Source organism: Pelodiscus sinensis, chromosome 6, assembly GCF_052426305.1.
Source record: "Pelodiscus sinensis isolate ZL-2025 chromosome 6, ASM5242630v1, whole genome shotgun sequence".
Lineage (NCBI taxonomy): Eukaryota > Metazoa > Chordata > Testudines > Trionychidae > Pelodiscus > Pelodiscus sinensis.
Window position 1 is genome coordinate 77,358,168 of NC_143057.1, and position 13,969 is coordinate 77,372,136.

At 42.6% G+C, this 13,969-nt stretch overlaps 1 protein-coding gene across 2 annotated transcripts in view; it reads right to left on the reverse strand.

Annotated features, from left to right (window-relative positions):
* The window catches only part of RASA1 (RAS p21 protein activator 1), a 118,485-nt gene that overhangs the window by 38,387 nt on the left and 66,129 nt on the right, over positions 1–13,969 (reverse strand). For both annotated transcript variants that reach the window (XM_075932186.2, XM_075932187.2), the window contains exons 12-15: positions 12,780–12,867; positions 7,092–7,169; positions 3,261–3,418; positions 1,741–1,817 (exon numbers count right to left, since the gene is read on the reverse strand). In XM_075932186.2, coding sequence (XP_075788301.1) covers positions 1,741–1,817; positions 3,261–3,418; positions 7,092–7,169; positions 12,780–12,867 — 401 coding nt within the window. The remainder of the gene's footprint in view (positions 1–1,740; positions 1,818–3,260; positions 3,419–7,091; positions 7,170–12,779; positions 12,868–13,969) is intronic.

The window sequence follows — 13,969 nt, forward strand, 5'->3', positions numbered from 1 at the left end:
CAGCAGCGGCTACTGTAAAAGCTGCTGCCTGCACACATGGAGGAGGAGGAGACGGCTGTGCAGCACCAGAGGCCCCCGTAGGACAGGGGCCATCCTGCAGGCTGGGGGAGCGGGGACAGCCGCAGTGGGAGCTGTCTACGGGCTCTGCAGAGGGCGGGGGAGCAGAATTTTTTCTGTTCTCTCTGAGGCACACTTCTGACACTGGTGTGCTGTGGAACACACTTTAAGAAACACTGGTTTAAATTCAAAGAGTTTTTTAATAAACCTATTTAAAATGTATCTGAAAGGCACAATCTGTGTTTTAAGGTCTAAAATAATCATAATCCATTAAAAATCATTCAAATTAAATATAAATAATATTAAGCAATATATATTTGTTGTCAGGTTTTTAAGCAAGTCAAACCACTGAACTGGTGGAAGTCAGTCATTGGCCAACAGCCTGGAACCAGAGTTTGGTGCAGGTCTAATCCAATTTCTGACAGCAGTGGCCTCTTCTGCAGGCACACAGAGGCATATTTTTTTCATATTCAACTTGTTCAGTTGAATATCTAGTTAATTCCACATTAAGAAACCAATTTGAGTTTGGAAAAAAAAAAAGCAAGAATTTTCTCTCCCAACATGTAAATAGATATGGCTATGTCTACACTAGCCACCCTAGTTCTAACTAGGGTGGCTAATGTAGTCAATCGAACTTGCAAATGAAGCCTGGGATTAAAATATCCCGGGCTTTATTTGCATGTTCCCGGGCACCATCATTTTTAAATGCCCGGTTGTTTGGACACCCTGCCCGTGGCTACACGCGACACGGGCTAGGTAGTTCGAATTAACCCCCCCAATTCGGACTACCATTACTTCTCCTGCAATGAGGAGTAATGGTAGTTCGAATTAGGAGCTTTAATTTGAACTACCTAGCCCGTGCCATGTGTAGCCGTGGGCAGGTAGTTCGAGCTACCAGGCATTTAAAAATGGCAGCGCCCGGAAACATTTCCAAGTTCGAATGACTACATTAGTGACCCTAGTTCGAACTAGGGTGGCAGTGTAGACATATTGTATGAGAGGATGAGATCTACTAGTTCTAAAATCATGAGGAACACAGTCTATTCAAGTCACTTACTGCAGATATTTCTTTTGCTTAATCAATCACTTGTAAATGCGAAATTTTATCATAAGGACAGGAGAGGATAAATTTTTATGATAAACGTTATATCTGTACGTTTAATTTAAATCAAAATTTTGTTTTTGAGCATTTTTCATCAAATATGAATTTCCATCCAACTACAGCTTGATACAAATCACAAATAAAAACTAATTATCTAGTATATAAATACACAATTTGTCACTTTCTATCATAAAAATGTAAAATTTAAGAATCTGAATAAATATAAGTTAACTGTTTAAATAAAAATGTATACATATGACAGTCTCCACGTTGGCAAAAAAGCACCAAACTTATTTTATCATACTCAGTTGCAAGTCAACATATTTTAATAGCTAGCAACAAATGAGAATCAATATTTCTATAGGAAAATACAAAGCATCAATGCAAAACATAATTAAAATCAATTATTTAAATTGAGGTTTCTTGCTTGCTGATTTAAATCATGATTAAACGTGGTGACTTAAATAATTTCAATTTAAATAAAACCACCTTGGGGAAGAGTGATAAAAGTTGTGCAAAGGGAAAACAACTTTGTTCTCTACTCCTATAACATATATCTCTTTTATAGCAGTAAGACTTACATATATCTGGATCTTTACTTTTCTTTGTTTTGTTACTAAGAGTAATCTCAAATCTGTTGATATCAGGTGAAAGATCACTAGAGAAAAAAATTAGAAAATCTTGATTAATACTGTACTCCTTTGTCATTTAAATTAAACCAAGAAGTTGAATTACACATTTTCTATTCTTTGATTCTACCATCAAGAGAAAATGTTAACAACCATACACTTGCTGTTATCTCTCTCTATAAAAAAAATGTCCTGCAGGACAACAGAGTGATGTCATCAGCCTATCCCAATCTTCCCCCCAGCCCATGTTTACCTCCAGATAGGGCACCTTACTAGCCATTCCAAGCAGCTCCTCTGCCCTTAGATTGCTCCCCCACGGAGTGGAAGTCATCTCAAGGCACAACCAGCTCCTGCCCCACCCCCTGGCCCTAGCCACCTTAAGTACTGAGCAGACTCTTACCCCACAGCCCTACTGGTTGGAGCCCCTCCTCTCACAGTGCTATGCTGCCATCACCTCTGGCCCATGGTTTATAGGTAACTGCCCCCTTTCAGCAGAGCTATTAAGCATGCTCAGTGCGTCTGAGCATGCTCAGGAAAACCTAATCCTAAAAGGAGCAGCTCTGTACAAACCATTGGCCCAAGTCAAGACCCCACACCTGCACGCGAGCTTCAAGTACCAGCACTGGCTTCCTGTGGGGAACTGGATCGAGTGGCTTGCAAGGTAGAAGCGGCTGTGCGCGCTGCCGCTTCCCTTCCCAATACCTTGGTGGGGGAACAGCAAGACAGTAAGTGAGTGGGGTAGAGTGCAGGGCCTCACCAGGGTAGAGTGTGGGGGGAATTGGGTTGCGGGGTCAAGGGTTTAGAGTCTTAGCTTGGGGGAGGAGCGATGCTGGAGCACCAGCTCAGACTCCCAGTGCAGCCGCAGCGACCTTACCACCCTGACGAGACCCTGTACCCCCACCACCCTGCCAAGATTCCACACCCTTAGCCCCTTCACACGTCCCCTCCACCGAGACCCTATACCCTCACTCACTGCCCTGCTGAGACCCCGCACTCACAACTCCCTAATTTACTGACCGGCCAAGACCCTGCACCTCTCCAGCCCCTTCACTCACCTCTTCCACTGACACCCTGCACCCCCAGCCCACTCCTCCCCCCACCCTAGCCAGATACCTACCCCCAGCCTGCTCCTGCTCCCTCTCCCCCAGCCAAACACCCTGCCCCCAAGCTCACTCCTGCACATACCCCTGGCTAGACACCCTTCCCCAGAGAGAAGGGGGTTGGTGAGCATCATGAGTAGGGTTACTGCAGCCCCCTAGTATTACATTAATAAAAAATATTTAAGATACAATGGAAGAAATACGGGTCTGAAAGAAAATTATGTATATGCAGCCATATATCCAATTGTTAGCAAGATGGAAATCAAAAGTCAATGAATCATCATCAACACACTACCCATAAAGTATTATTATTATTATTAAGAAGAAATATCATTTTTTTAAATATTGTAATTCAAAGAGAGCAAGACTTACTCAAAAACAAATTCCTCTGACCATACAGGGTTCTGACCTTCCCTAACATGTGTTTTTGCTACCTGTACACTATTCAGGTAGATGTTACAATATGGATTAGTAAAGTGTTTTATTGGGAGCGTATGAGCTTCTTCAACGTGTAAAATAAGACTGCTGACCTGAAAAAAAAAAAAAGAGATTTATTTTAAAATATAAGAGGGTGAATTTCTTCAGGTCTAAAAAGTCTTAATTTCAACATATACAAATTAAAACATGATTCAATCAAGACAATTACTTAAATAAAGGAAAAGATAGAATAGGAAAAAGTCCAGAAATGGCAAAACATCATCAAAATGTAGTAACATAATTGCTTATTACAAAAATATGAAGAATACATATTAAAAAGAATTATTCAGATCACTTCAAATTTTTTTCATGTTCTCCTAATTCGTCATCTGTGTTGTATTTTGTACAGCCATAATATTTATTAGATATTAGATTTGCTTGTGCTGACTGCTACACCTACAGAGAGAGAAGTCAACAGGACTCCAGATAGGAACCGGAGTTTGTGCTAACAGATCCAAATGCAGAATCAGGATTTTAGATAAGTCACTTGGAGCAAAGGTCATGAACCGTACCCAATATCTCTGGAGTCTAAGACTTAGTTGCCATCAGAATATAAACAATAACTATGGATATACATAATATACACGATCTACAACCCATCTTGGAATATTATCTCTCACTCTCAGAGGCCTTGAGAGAAAAGCCCATTCTCGCTTACAGACAATCCCCCAACCTGAAACTAATTCTTTCTGGTAACCATGCCACACAACCACATCATAAGCATCCAGGAACCCAGCCCTTCAACCAAAAATGATGCCAACTCTGCCCACAAATCTATACTGGCAAATTTATCACTGGAGCCAACAACATAATCTACCAAATAAAAAGGTCATTTGACTGCACATACAGAAATTTGATTATGCCATCAAATGCCAGCAATGCCCTACTGCAGCATTTTCCAAACTATGGGCCGCGGCCCGATAGCGGGCCATGGGAAAAAAATACCGGGCCTCAGCGTGGCTGCCACGAGGGGAGCAGAGCAGGGTGAGCTGGGAGGAGATGTGTGTGTGAGAGAAACCGGCCACCAGGAAGCAGATTAGGGGCAGCAGGGCTGTCCTGCAGAGATGGAGGGAGGCGAGCGGCCGGTGGAAGCAAGGTTGGGGGTACCAGGGCTGTCCCGTGGAGATCTGGGCAGGCGGGCGGGTGGCGGAAGCAGGGTTGGGGGTAGCGGGGCTGTGCCACGGAGATCTGGGCAGGCAGGCAGCAGAAGCAGGGTTGGAGGCAGTGGGGCTGTCCCACGGAGATTGGGGAGGGCAGGTGGCGGAACCAGGGCTGGCCGGGGGGGTCTGGCCGGGAAAGATCAGGAGGAGAAGAATGGGAGAACCAGCTGCCGAAAGCAGGGCTGTATGGGGGCAGCAGGGCTGGTCGTGGGAGCGGGGCTGACCGGGGGAGATTGGTGGGAAGCAGGGCTGACCAGAGGAGATTGGGGGGGGGGGCGGAAACCGGCCACTGGAAGCAGGGCTGGACGCGGGCAGCAGGGCTAGACTGGGGAGATCAGGAGAAGGGGGGCGGGGGAGAGAGGGACTGACCCGGGCACATGCAGACCCTGGCACACTAGTGAGTCCGGCCAGGGATTCCATTTTGCCTCCTCCCCCCACATACCCTCCCTTGAGTAGCTGCGAACTGGTACACCTAATTATAATAAAACGTACCTAATTAGAAAATACCAGACATTTTATATGTTCTCAATTTGTTTCCCGGGACAAAACCCTCAAATACTGGATTGTCCGATATAAAACTGGTCACCTCTCAACGCTACCCTTCCTTGCACCCTCCCTCCTAGCCAGATACCCTACCCCCAATCTGCTCCTGCTCCCTGGAGCGCCCATGTGGCGCCGGGTCCCCCAAACCCTGGCCCAACCTCTGTGGAGGATGCAGCCAGGTGAAACACTGAAAATGTATTCATTTTTCATTCTTTTTTAAATATACGTTTATATTTTTGGGCTGCAAAAAAACAGTACTGAAAAAAACCAGGTTCCAAATAAAGTAAGTTCCATCTTACAGTCCATTTATCCAATCCATATTCCCTTAACTTGCTGGCAAGAATATTGTGGGTGATTGTATCAAAAGCTTTGCTAACGCCGGCACTGGGGGCTTTTGGAGGACCAGAAACAACTTATTTGAATAGTCATCATTTGCTTAATGAATATGCAAATAAATGTTACCGGTCCTCCAAAAGCTTGTGAATGGATTTACTGGTCCCCGTGTCAAAAAGTTTGAGAACTCTTGCTCTACTGCTATATATATATATATTGGACAAAATGGACAGTCTGCAGAAAGAATCAATGGACACAAATCAGATATACGTAAAGGAAACATACAGAAACCTATTGGGGAACACTTAAATCTTCCGAATCACTATTTAAAAGATCTTCAAGTAGCTGTCTTGTCACAAACCAGTTATACTAGCAGATCCACAGAGAAGCATTAGAATTACAGTTCATCCGCAAATTCAGTTCACATGCTAATGGACTCTGATGAAAGCTGGTTGGGACACTACCAACTTAACAGCCGTTGAAGGTGCAAACAGTTCTTTATGTAATATCCTTCCTGAGTTAGGAGTCTATCAACTGACTTTGATTCTTAACTGCTTCATTTTAACTACCCAATCTTCAGATACTTACTGATTCCCTCCAGCTCCCTGTCTCCCACCTCCTTCCCTCTCTTTTCCCTTCCCCCTCTCCTATTATTTTGTCTGCGCACATCCTAAACTCATAACTCTGGTCATCTGAAGAAGTGGGCTGTGCCCATGAAAGCTCATGATACCATCTACATGTTTTGCTAGTCTGTAAAGTGCTACCAGACCATTTTTTTTAAAGTTGAGACAAGTTATTTAAATATTAACTTTATCCATTTTCAAAAAGGAAAACAGTTCTATCTGCACTATAGATGATCAAATTATAGCATCACATGATGGCCATAGCATATTTTAAATTGTGTTCACATAGAACATTAAAAATGTACTAAAATATGTAAAGTTGAACTCCTCTCATATAATTTATATTTGCATTCAGAACCATGTACAATACCATTAAGCAGTCTTTGTTTAAACACTCATACTTAATCTATGTCCCAATCCAACTCCCTCTGGTGTTAATGAGTGTCACATCACATATTTAGAGAGTAAACACATCAAACACCATAATAGACCAGGGCAGTGGTCCATCTAAAGTGCAATACTCCATCTCCAACAACAGCCGTTTCAGAGAGGTACAAGAAACCATGAAAACAAACAATTATGGAGTAACAGACCCATAGACATATTTCTTTTCTCATTTCAGAGGTTGGCTTAAACCAAGGAACATGTATTATACTATACTCTTGACTTCATGGATATTTTGTAGCAGTGAATTTCACATATTCATTTGTAATTGGTATTAACTGTATTTCTTTTTCAATTTTAAATTAACTTTCAATTTAATCAATCTTTCCATTTTCTTAGATTGAGTGTAACGTTAACTGGCAGAAAGAAATGGCAAATCAAAGTGCCGGATCTAAGATTTCTATGCTTATTATTTTGTATACTTTTAGCATGCTCCCACCAGTTACGTGTCTGTTTTCTAAACAGTCCCATTTTCCCCCACATTATTTATATGGAAGTTTTTTTCTCGAAACATTCTTGTCACTTCTTTTGGACAGCATATAACTCTCAGTTGACAAAGATCTCAAAATACTGAGTTTGACCAATAAAATTTCAGAAAAACTACAATATCTATACAATGTCACCTGGCGTAGACGTTTATTAGATGTCCCGGGACTGGTTTTTCGTAAGTTGCAAAATGTCTGCAGAGCTTTCATCCAGTCCTATAAAAGACAACACAAGATTTCAAACCAAATGAAGTCTGATCATTCTTCTCAAAGAAGGTAGATATAAGTCTGACAAAATGTCTACGTATTCAAATATTTCATTTAGTCAATTTCTTGTTTTCACATATTATATGTTAAAAGTTATATGCAGTATTCAAAAATTGCTTGCTTAGGAATTAAAGCTACGTTTATATCCTCACTCATCTGAAGTGCATAAAGCATTTACAAATCAGGAGGATTTTCTCTTTTAGATTTACCAAGCATTACTAATAGTTATGTAGTATGATCTTCACCAATTTTCCACTCTAATGACACTGTATTAAATTACATATAGTATTTAGGATGAAATGAAACATGGTTGCTTCTGAGTAAATAAAGCTCACGTAACGAGTTTTCTAATTCTGATCCTCCCACCAAAGTTTTAACTTTGCAGACTCATTCCAAGCTGTAAACACCACAAACACAAAAAGAAGTTGACTTGAGGCAAAGAGGGAAGGATACAGACTCAGCCTCCTGTACAACTACCTCTGGCTTCTCATCCATTGAAACCTGCTTTAAAGAGGCTGTGACATAGTGGGGCATCTTGCTGGTCGCTAGGCTTGGGCTGTCCCCTACTGGCCCTGACTGTGACCACGGCACAACAGGGGGGCCAAACACTGCCCTGACCCGTTCTAACTGGGGAAAGGGAAGGAGGTTGGAACAAAGGGGGGGCGGGGGGAGAGGAAGAGTTAGTCTTGGGCTGGACACATGATGGAGACAGCCTAGGAACTCAGGCACCCCACCTTAAGGAGTCTGGGGCATCCTACCTCCCTCCTATTGCCACATCATGTCTATGCTGTGCTGTATTCTGGAAAAATCAATAAACCCCTCTATTCTGCTGGCTGGTGGAGACTGTTCTGGCTGCTAGTGGGGTGCAGGATTGGGGGGAACCCCGACTGCACTGTCACAGAGGCAAACAAGGATTCCCTTTGCAGAGAGGTATCTATGGGAGTTATAAAGCCATCCAACTGGTACTACACCATGTATTCTTGGTCTCTCTCAGAGTAGGATGTTAGAGAGGTCTGTCATTACAAAGTGTGGCCCTTTAGGGTATATCTACACAGGGATAAAATGCACTACGGCTTGGGTCAGCTGGCTTGGGTTGAGGGTCTAGAAATTGCTATGTACACTCCTTCACAGAGTTCGGGCTCCAGCCCAAGCCCAAATATTTAAGCACAGCAATTTTTCAGTAGCTGAACATGAACACCACAAGCTTTTGACGCGCTGCGGTCGACAAGGGAAGCCTTTGTCGACTGCTCTGGTAAACCTTGTTTCACGAGGCATACCAGAGCAGTCGACAAAGGCTTCCCTTGTCAACTGCGGCGCAGCTAGACTGCCCCGCTGTGCTGGATCAGCTGATAGTCGGCACCGCGCAGCGGCCATTTTTATTTCAATAAAGAGGGGATTATTTAAATAATCTTTGCCTATGCTAAAACTTTGCCTATGCTGAATAAACTATTTTACATGGCTCCGTCGACAGAGCTATGTAGTCTAGACGTAGCCATAGATAAAAAGTCCCTGGATGGCCCAAGCTTGTGGTGTTCATGTTCAGCTACTGAAAAATTGCTGTGCTTAAATATTTGGGCTTGGGCTGGAGCCCAAACTCTGTGAAGGAGTGTACATAGCAATTTCTAGACCCTCAACCCAAGCCAGCTGACCCAAGCCTATGCCAAATAAACTATTTTACATGACTCCATTGACAGAGCCATGTAGTCTAGACATAGCCTATATGTAGACATACTCTGCAAGGGGCAAGAGCTGGAGACGACCTTAGACTGCTCTAATTTGTAGTGGGGGCAACTTTCATAGAATCATAGAACACTAGAACTGGAAGGGACCTCGAGAGGTCATCGAGTCCAGTCCCCTGTCTTCATGAAGGAACCAAGCTCATCTAGAGTCTAGACCATCCCTGATAGATGTCTGCCCCATACCAGAGCCTGTGCTCTTAAATATCTCCAGAGATGGAGATTCCACAACCTCCCTAGGCAATTTTATTCCAGTGTTTAACCACTGTTAAGGAAGTTGACAGTTAGGAAGTTTTTCCTAATGTCCAACCTAAACTTCCCTTCCCTAAACTGCTTCTTGTCCTATCCTGAGAGGCCAAGGAGAACAATTTTTCTCCCTCCTCCTTGTAACACCCTTTTAGGTATCTGAAAAACGCTATCATGTCCCCTCAGTCTTCTCTTTTCTAAACTAAACAAGCCTAATTCTTTCAGTCTTCCATCATAGGACATGTTCTCTAGACCTATAATCATTCTTGTTTCTTTTCTCTGGTTCTTCTCCAATATTTCCACATCTTTCTTGGTATGTGGTGCCCAGAACTGGACACAGTACTCCAACTGAGGCCTAATCAGTGCAGAGTAGAGCAGAATAATGACTTCTCGTGTCTTGCTCACAACACTCCTGTTAAATGATCACTTGGTTTCCTGACAGTCCAAGGATCACAAGTGAAAAGTACGCAGGTCTTTAGGTCCCACATCCTCAAACTGTGCTGAACTCTGATACAGTGCAGCTAACTGCAGGATTAGATATCACAAACAGATATATCTCAAAACTATATAATACTGTCATTATAAATGTTGGTTCAGTTTTTTTTACCCTTCAACTATTTTATTCATATGTTTAAAATATTGACAAATATGGGTAAAAGTAATTGTCATAGTACTCAGTTTAAAGTAAACTGCAGCTGTTCTCAAGTAAACAAATTTGCTAATCAATTTATTTTCTTGTAAAAACATTCCATAATGCAAAAGGCTGTCAAACTACAGCTTTACCGGAAGATTTAATAATTTTCTGATTGTGGGGAATGTCAATCATAGCTATTAAAATACCTTAATTATTATACACAATATTTCTGTGAGGGTAAAGAGGGCAAATAATTTAACTTTACTTTTCTAGATCTATTAAATTCTATCCTCCAGCCCTTTCTTAGCCATAGGAGAACACCTTCAACTTCAATGCCACAATGTACATTCTTCTCGTAATGACTGTGGACATTGTGATCAAGCTTGTAGATGGATATTTTCATGTGACTAGAGTGAATTTTATTCATAAAGCACCTTTCTAAAGATTAACATTCTTAATTTTATATTATGTTCACATGTATAGAAAAGAAAACTTTGGAAACTGCTGAAAAGGAAAATTAATGTTTTAAATCCTACAAGTAAACTTTCTTTTCCAAAATAAATTACAGATTAGCAATGTTAAATTTAGATTAATTAACTAAATTGAATAGTTAATGGGATTTCCATCAACTATTCAATTAGTCTATACAGGCCTATTGGGCTCTTGCTACAGTTCAAAAATGGAAGGACTGCAGGAAGCTAGGAGCCCACTGGGCCTCTTGAACATTTCAAAAGAAGCATCCACACAGAGTGTGGGGGCCAGTAGACTCCCCTGATGGTCCTGCCTCAGCCTTTGAAATGTACAAGAGCACCAGTGGTTCTAGAAGTCATATTACTTCTATTGCATATATATTGCATGTATCCCATCTACTATTCTCAAACACTTGGGGCCCCAGGGCTCTTGAACATTTCAAAAGCTCAGGTGCTGCAGGGAGCACAGGTCAGCAGGGGAGTCCCCCGATGGCTCCACACTCCCTGAGGCACCTCAGCCTTCTGAAACACCCTAGCAGGGAAGTAGTGGCACAGCGGGAAACAGGACAAGCAGGGCTCTTGTACTTTTCAAAAGCTGAGGCACCACAGGAAGCGTGGGACCAACGGAGGTGCAACCTGAAGCCAAGGCTTGGCTGGGGAGCCTCTCCCTTGTACCAAACCCCTGCCATGGCTCAGAAAGCCCATCCCTGGGCCTGCTGCATCCAGGGGAGCCCAACCCCAGACCTGTCACATCTGGGACAGCCTGGCCCTGGACTTTCTGGTATGGCCTGACTGCACCTCCAAACCTGCCAGGCAGCTCTCTCTCACCTCCAATTCTGCCCTGGCTCAGAAATGCCAGGGCAGAGGAATGGCACCTATCCTGCTGCCCCAGCCTCGGAGCTGTGACAGCAGGGAGAGGTGCATTTCCCCCCAGCCCAGATGCCATTGTGAGGAGACAGAGCTGGGAGAAGTCCTCTCTCCTTCTAGTAGCCTCTTTCACCCCCCAACCCCTCTAAACAGCACCATATACTTTGCACTCCCAGAGCCCTCAACCTCCCCCCACTGTCCCACCCTGAGTCCCCCCATCTTCAGCCCCATACCAGAGCCTGTGCTTCCAGCCAAAGCTCTCACACCCTTGTACCCCCCCACCCCTCTGCCTCAGGCCTACATCCCTTCCCACACTCAGAACCCCTTGGCCCCACCTTTGCCACATGAATTTTGATGTATGAACGGATGTGATGGTGATGTGTCATCCATCAGTTCCATACTGGTTCACATAAGAAAATTATTCTGCTCAGTGATGGGAAAAGTTACAGAGAACACTGGAGGGGAGTGAAAGATTGTTACTTTGGAGACTGAGATAAGAGTTGCCCTTTGCCTTCCCTAAGCCTCTCTTGTGATCTCTTCCCCCTCCCTTGGCTCCCAGGCATTATCCCTGAAAGGCCAAAAGAGGAAACAATGACTGTTCTATTGGTACTACCGCTTTCTGTTAATATGAAGACAACATGCAGCCCTGCAGATCCAGAGAAAATACCAAACTTGGCATTGCAAGGATAACAGTACTCCCTAAGATCTAGAAGGAAAACATCCTCCCCATCACATACACACAAGAGGGGTTGGGGTGGGGAGAAGTGGGCTAGAACTCAATACCTTTCCCACCAAGTGGAGCTGCTTTTCTGAAGTCAAAAGAAAGGACGTGAGTATGAGGGTGCTAACCCTAAGGGTACATCTAGACTACATGCCTCTGTCACCAGAGGCATGTAGATTAGGCTATCAGACATAGTAAAATGAAGCGGCGATTTAAATAATCGCCGCTTCATTTAAATTTACATGGCTGCCGCGCTGAGCCGACAAACAGCTGATCAGCTGTTTGTCGGCTCAGCGCGATAGTCTGGACGTGCGGGTGGCGACATCAAAGGTATTTGTCGACCACCCAAGTAAGCCTCCTGGAATGAGGTTTACCTGGGTGGTCGACAAATACCTTTGATGTCGCCACCCGCGCGTCCAGACTATCGCGCTGAGCCGACAAACAGCTGATCAGCTGTTTGTCGGCTCAGCGGGACAGCCATGTAAATTTAAATGAAGTGGCGATTATTTAAATCACCGCTTCATTTTACTCTGTCTGGTAGCCTAATCTACATGCCTCTGGTGACAGAGGCATGTAGTCTAGACGTAGCCTAAGTCAGAGAGAGAATAAAGATTCTGATCCTGCAATAAGAGCTATGCAGGTGAACTCCTGCACCCACAAATTTCTCAATGTAGAATCTAGGCATAAATCTGGAAGGGAACTAATGACTTATGGGTTTGAAAAGTTAATATAAAAGACAGGGCTTCAAAAACCTTGATATACTGGTCACTGTCTACATGTGGCATACTTGTTTCCCACCACAAACGTTAATTCAATTAAGTATCAAAACACACATAGCTTAAATTTTACAATTGTCATTTTTTTTTATAAGCCAAAGCCTCTTACCTGTGCTTGTTCTGGAGTTTCTCCTGCAAAATAAAAGATGTAATGTTCTTCGCTAAAGTGCTGAACTACTATCTGAAAACAGTTTGGCCTTTAAAAAAAAAACAAAAAAACAGAAGTTTTAATAATGGACAGTAACATCTTCGCACTACTGACCAATTGCTTTGCTTGCTAATGTTCAGCAAAATACAAATATTTTTTGGAAAACAAATTAGTTGATTGAATAAAAACAGCATTAAGAACACAATCATTTTTTCTTCAAAAATCATTAGTTTTAGACAGCTGTAGCATTGAAGAGTGTGGGGATAGAAAGCTAAATGTTCACACAGAGGAAAAACCTTTTGAGCATTCAAGTGAAAACATGTTTTGATTTCACTGGGTTATGAGCCTTTAATAAAATTCATAGTTTAGTTGTATGTTGTATTTTAGAACATATAAGGAATCATTAAGATGAAGCTAGACTGTGCTGCACATGCAGGTGGGAATGCCTTTGCTATATAGCACAAAATGTGGTGATATCATCTTGAAAGAAAAAATCAGCACATTAAGGATCACACATATGGAACTTTCCCCTATGGGACATTTTCATTCTGCATGATATTTGCTGTGTCTAGTCAAGCAGATACATCTTTTCTCTTTCAAAAATCTTAGGAAGTTGTGTTAATCAAGAAAAGGCTAGTTTGCATGTACGGGCCTTTATTCTGATGCTATATTACATGCTCATCACTTCAATACAATTTATATATATGCCTACACACGCACTCTCAATTACAATATCATATAACTTTAGATATATCTGAAGTAACTTCTTTATTGTATACATGTAATTTTTTTTTGTTGCAATGGTCTAGTTTTTCTCTGACAGACTTTTAATAGCAAGTTATGTTCTACTTAATAATGTGTTTAATAATTTAGGCAAAACGGTAAAATGACCGGCATAACCTTAGAAAGGGAGATACCTTTTCCTCCACCTCACGTTTGGCCACACAGCTGCCTCTCCATTTGTGGTTGAAATACAAAGTTAACAGGAGAGAAAAGAACTCAGACCAAATACTCACCAGGTGAGCAACTGGTCAGGGAAGGGACAAAGCTATGTCTCTTCTTATACTCTAACCATTAGCAAATGGAGCTAGCTCAGTACAAGAAGGGTAATTTGCATCCCAAATAAAGGACTGAAACAGCATACCACCACC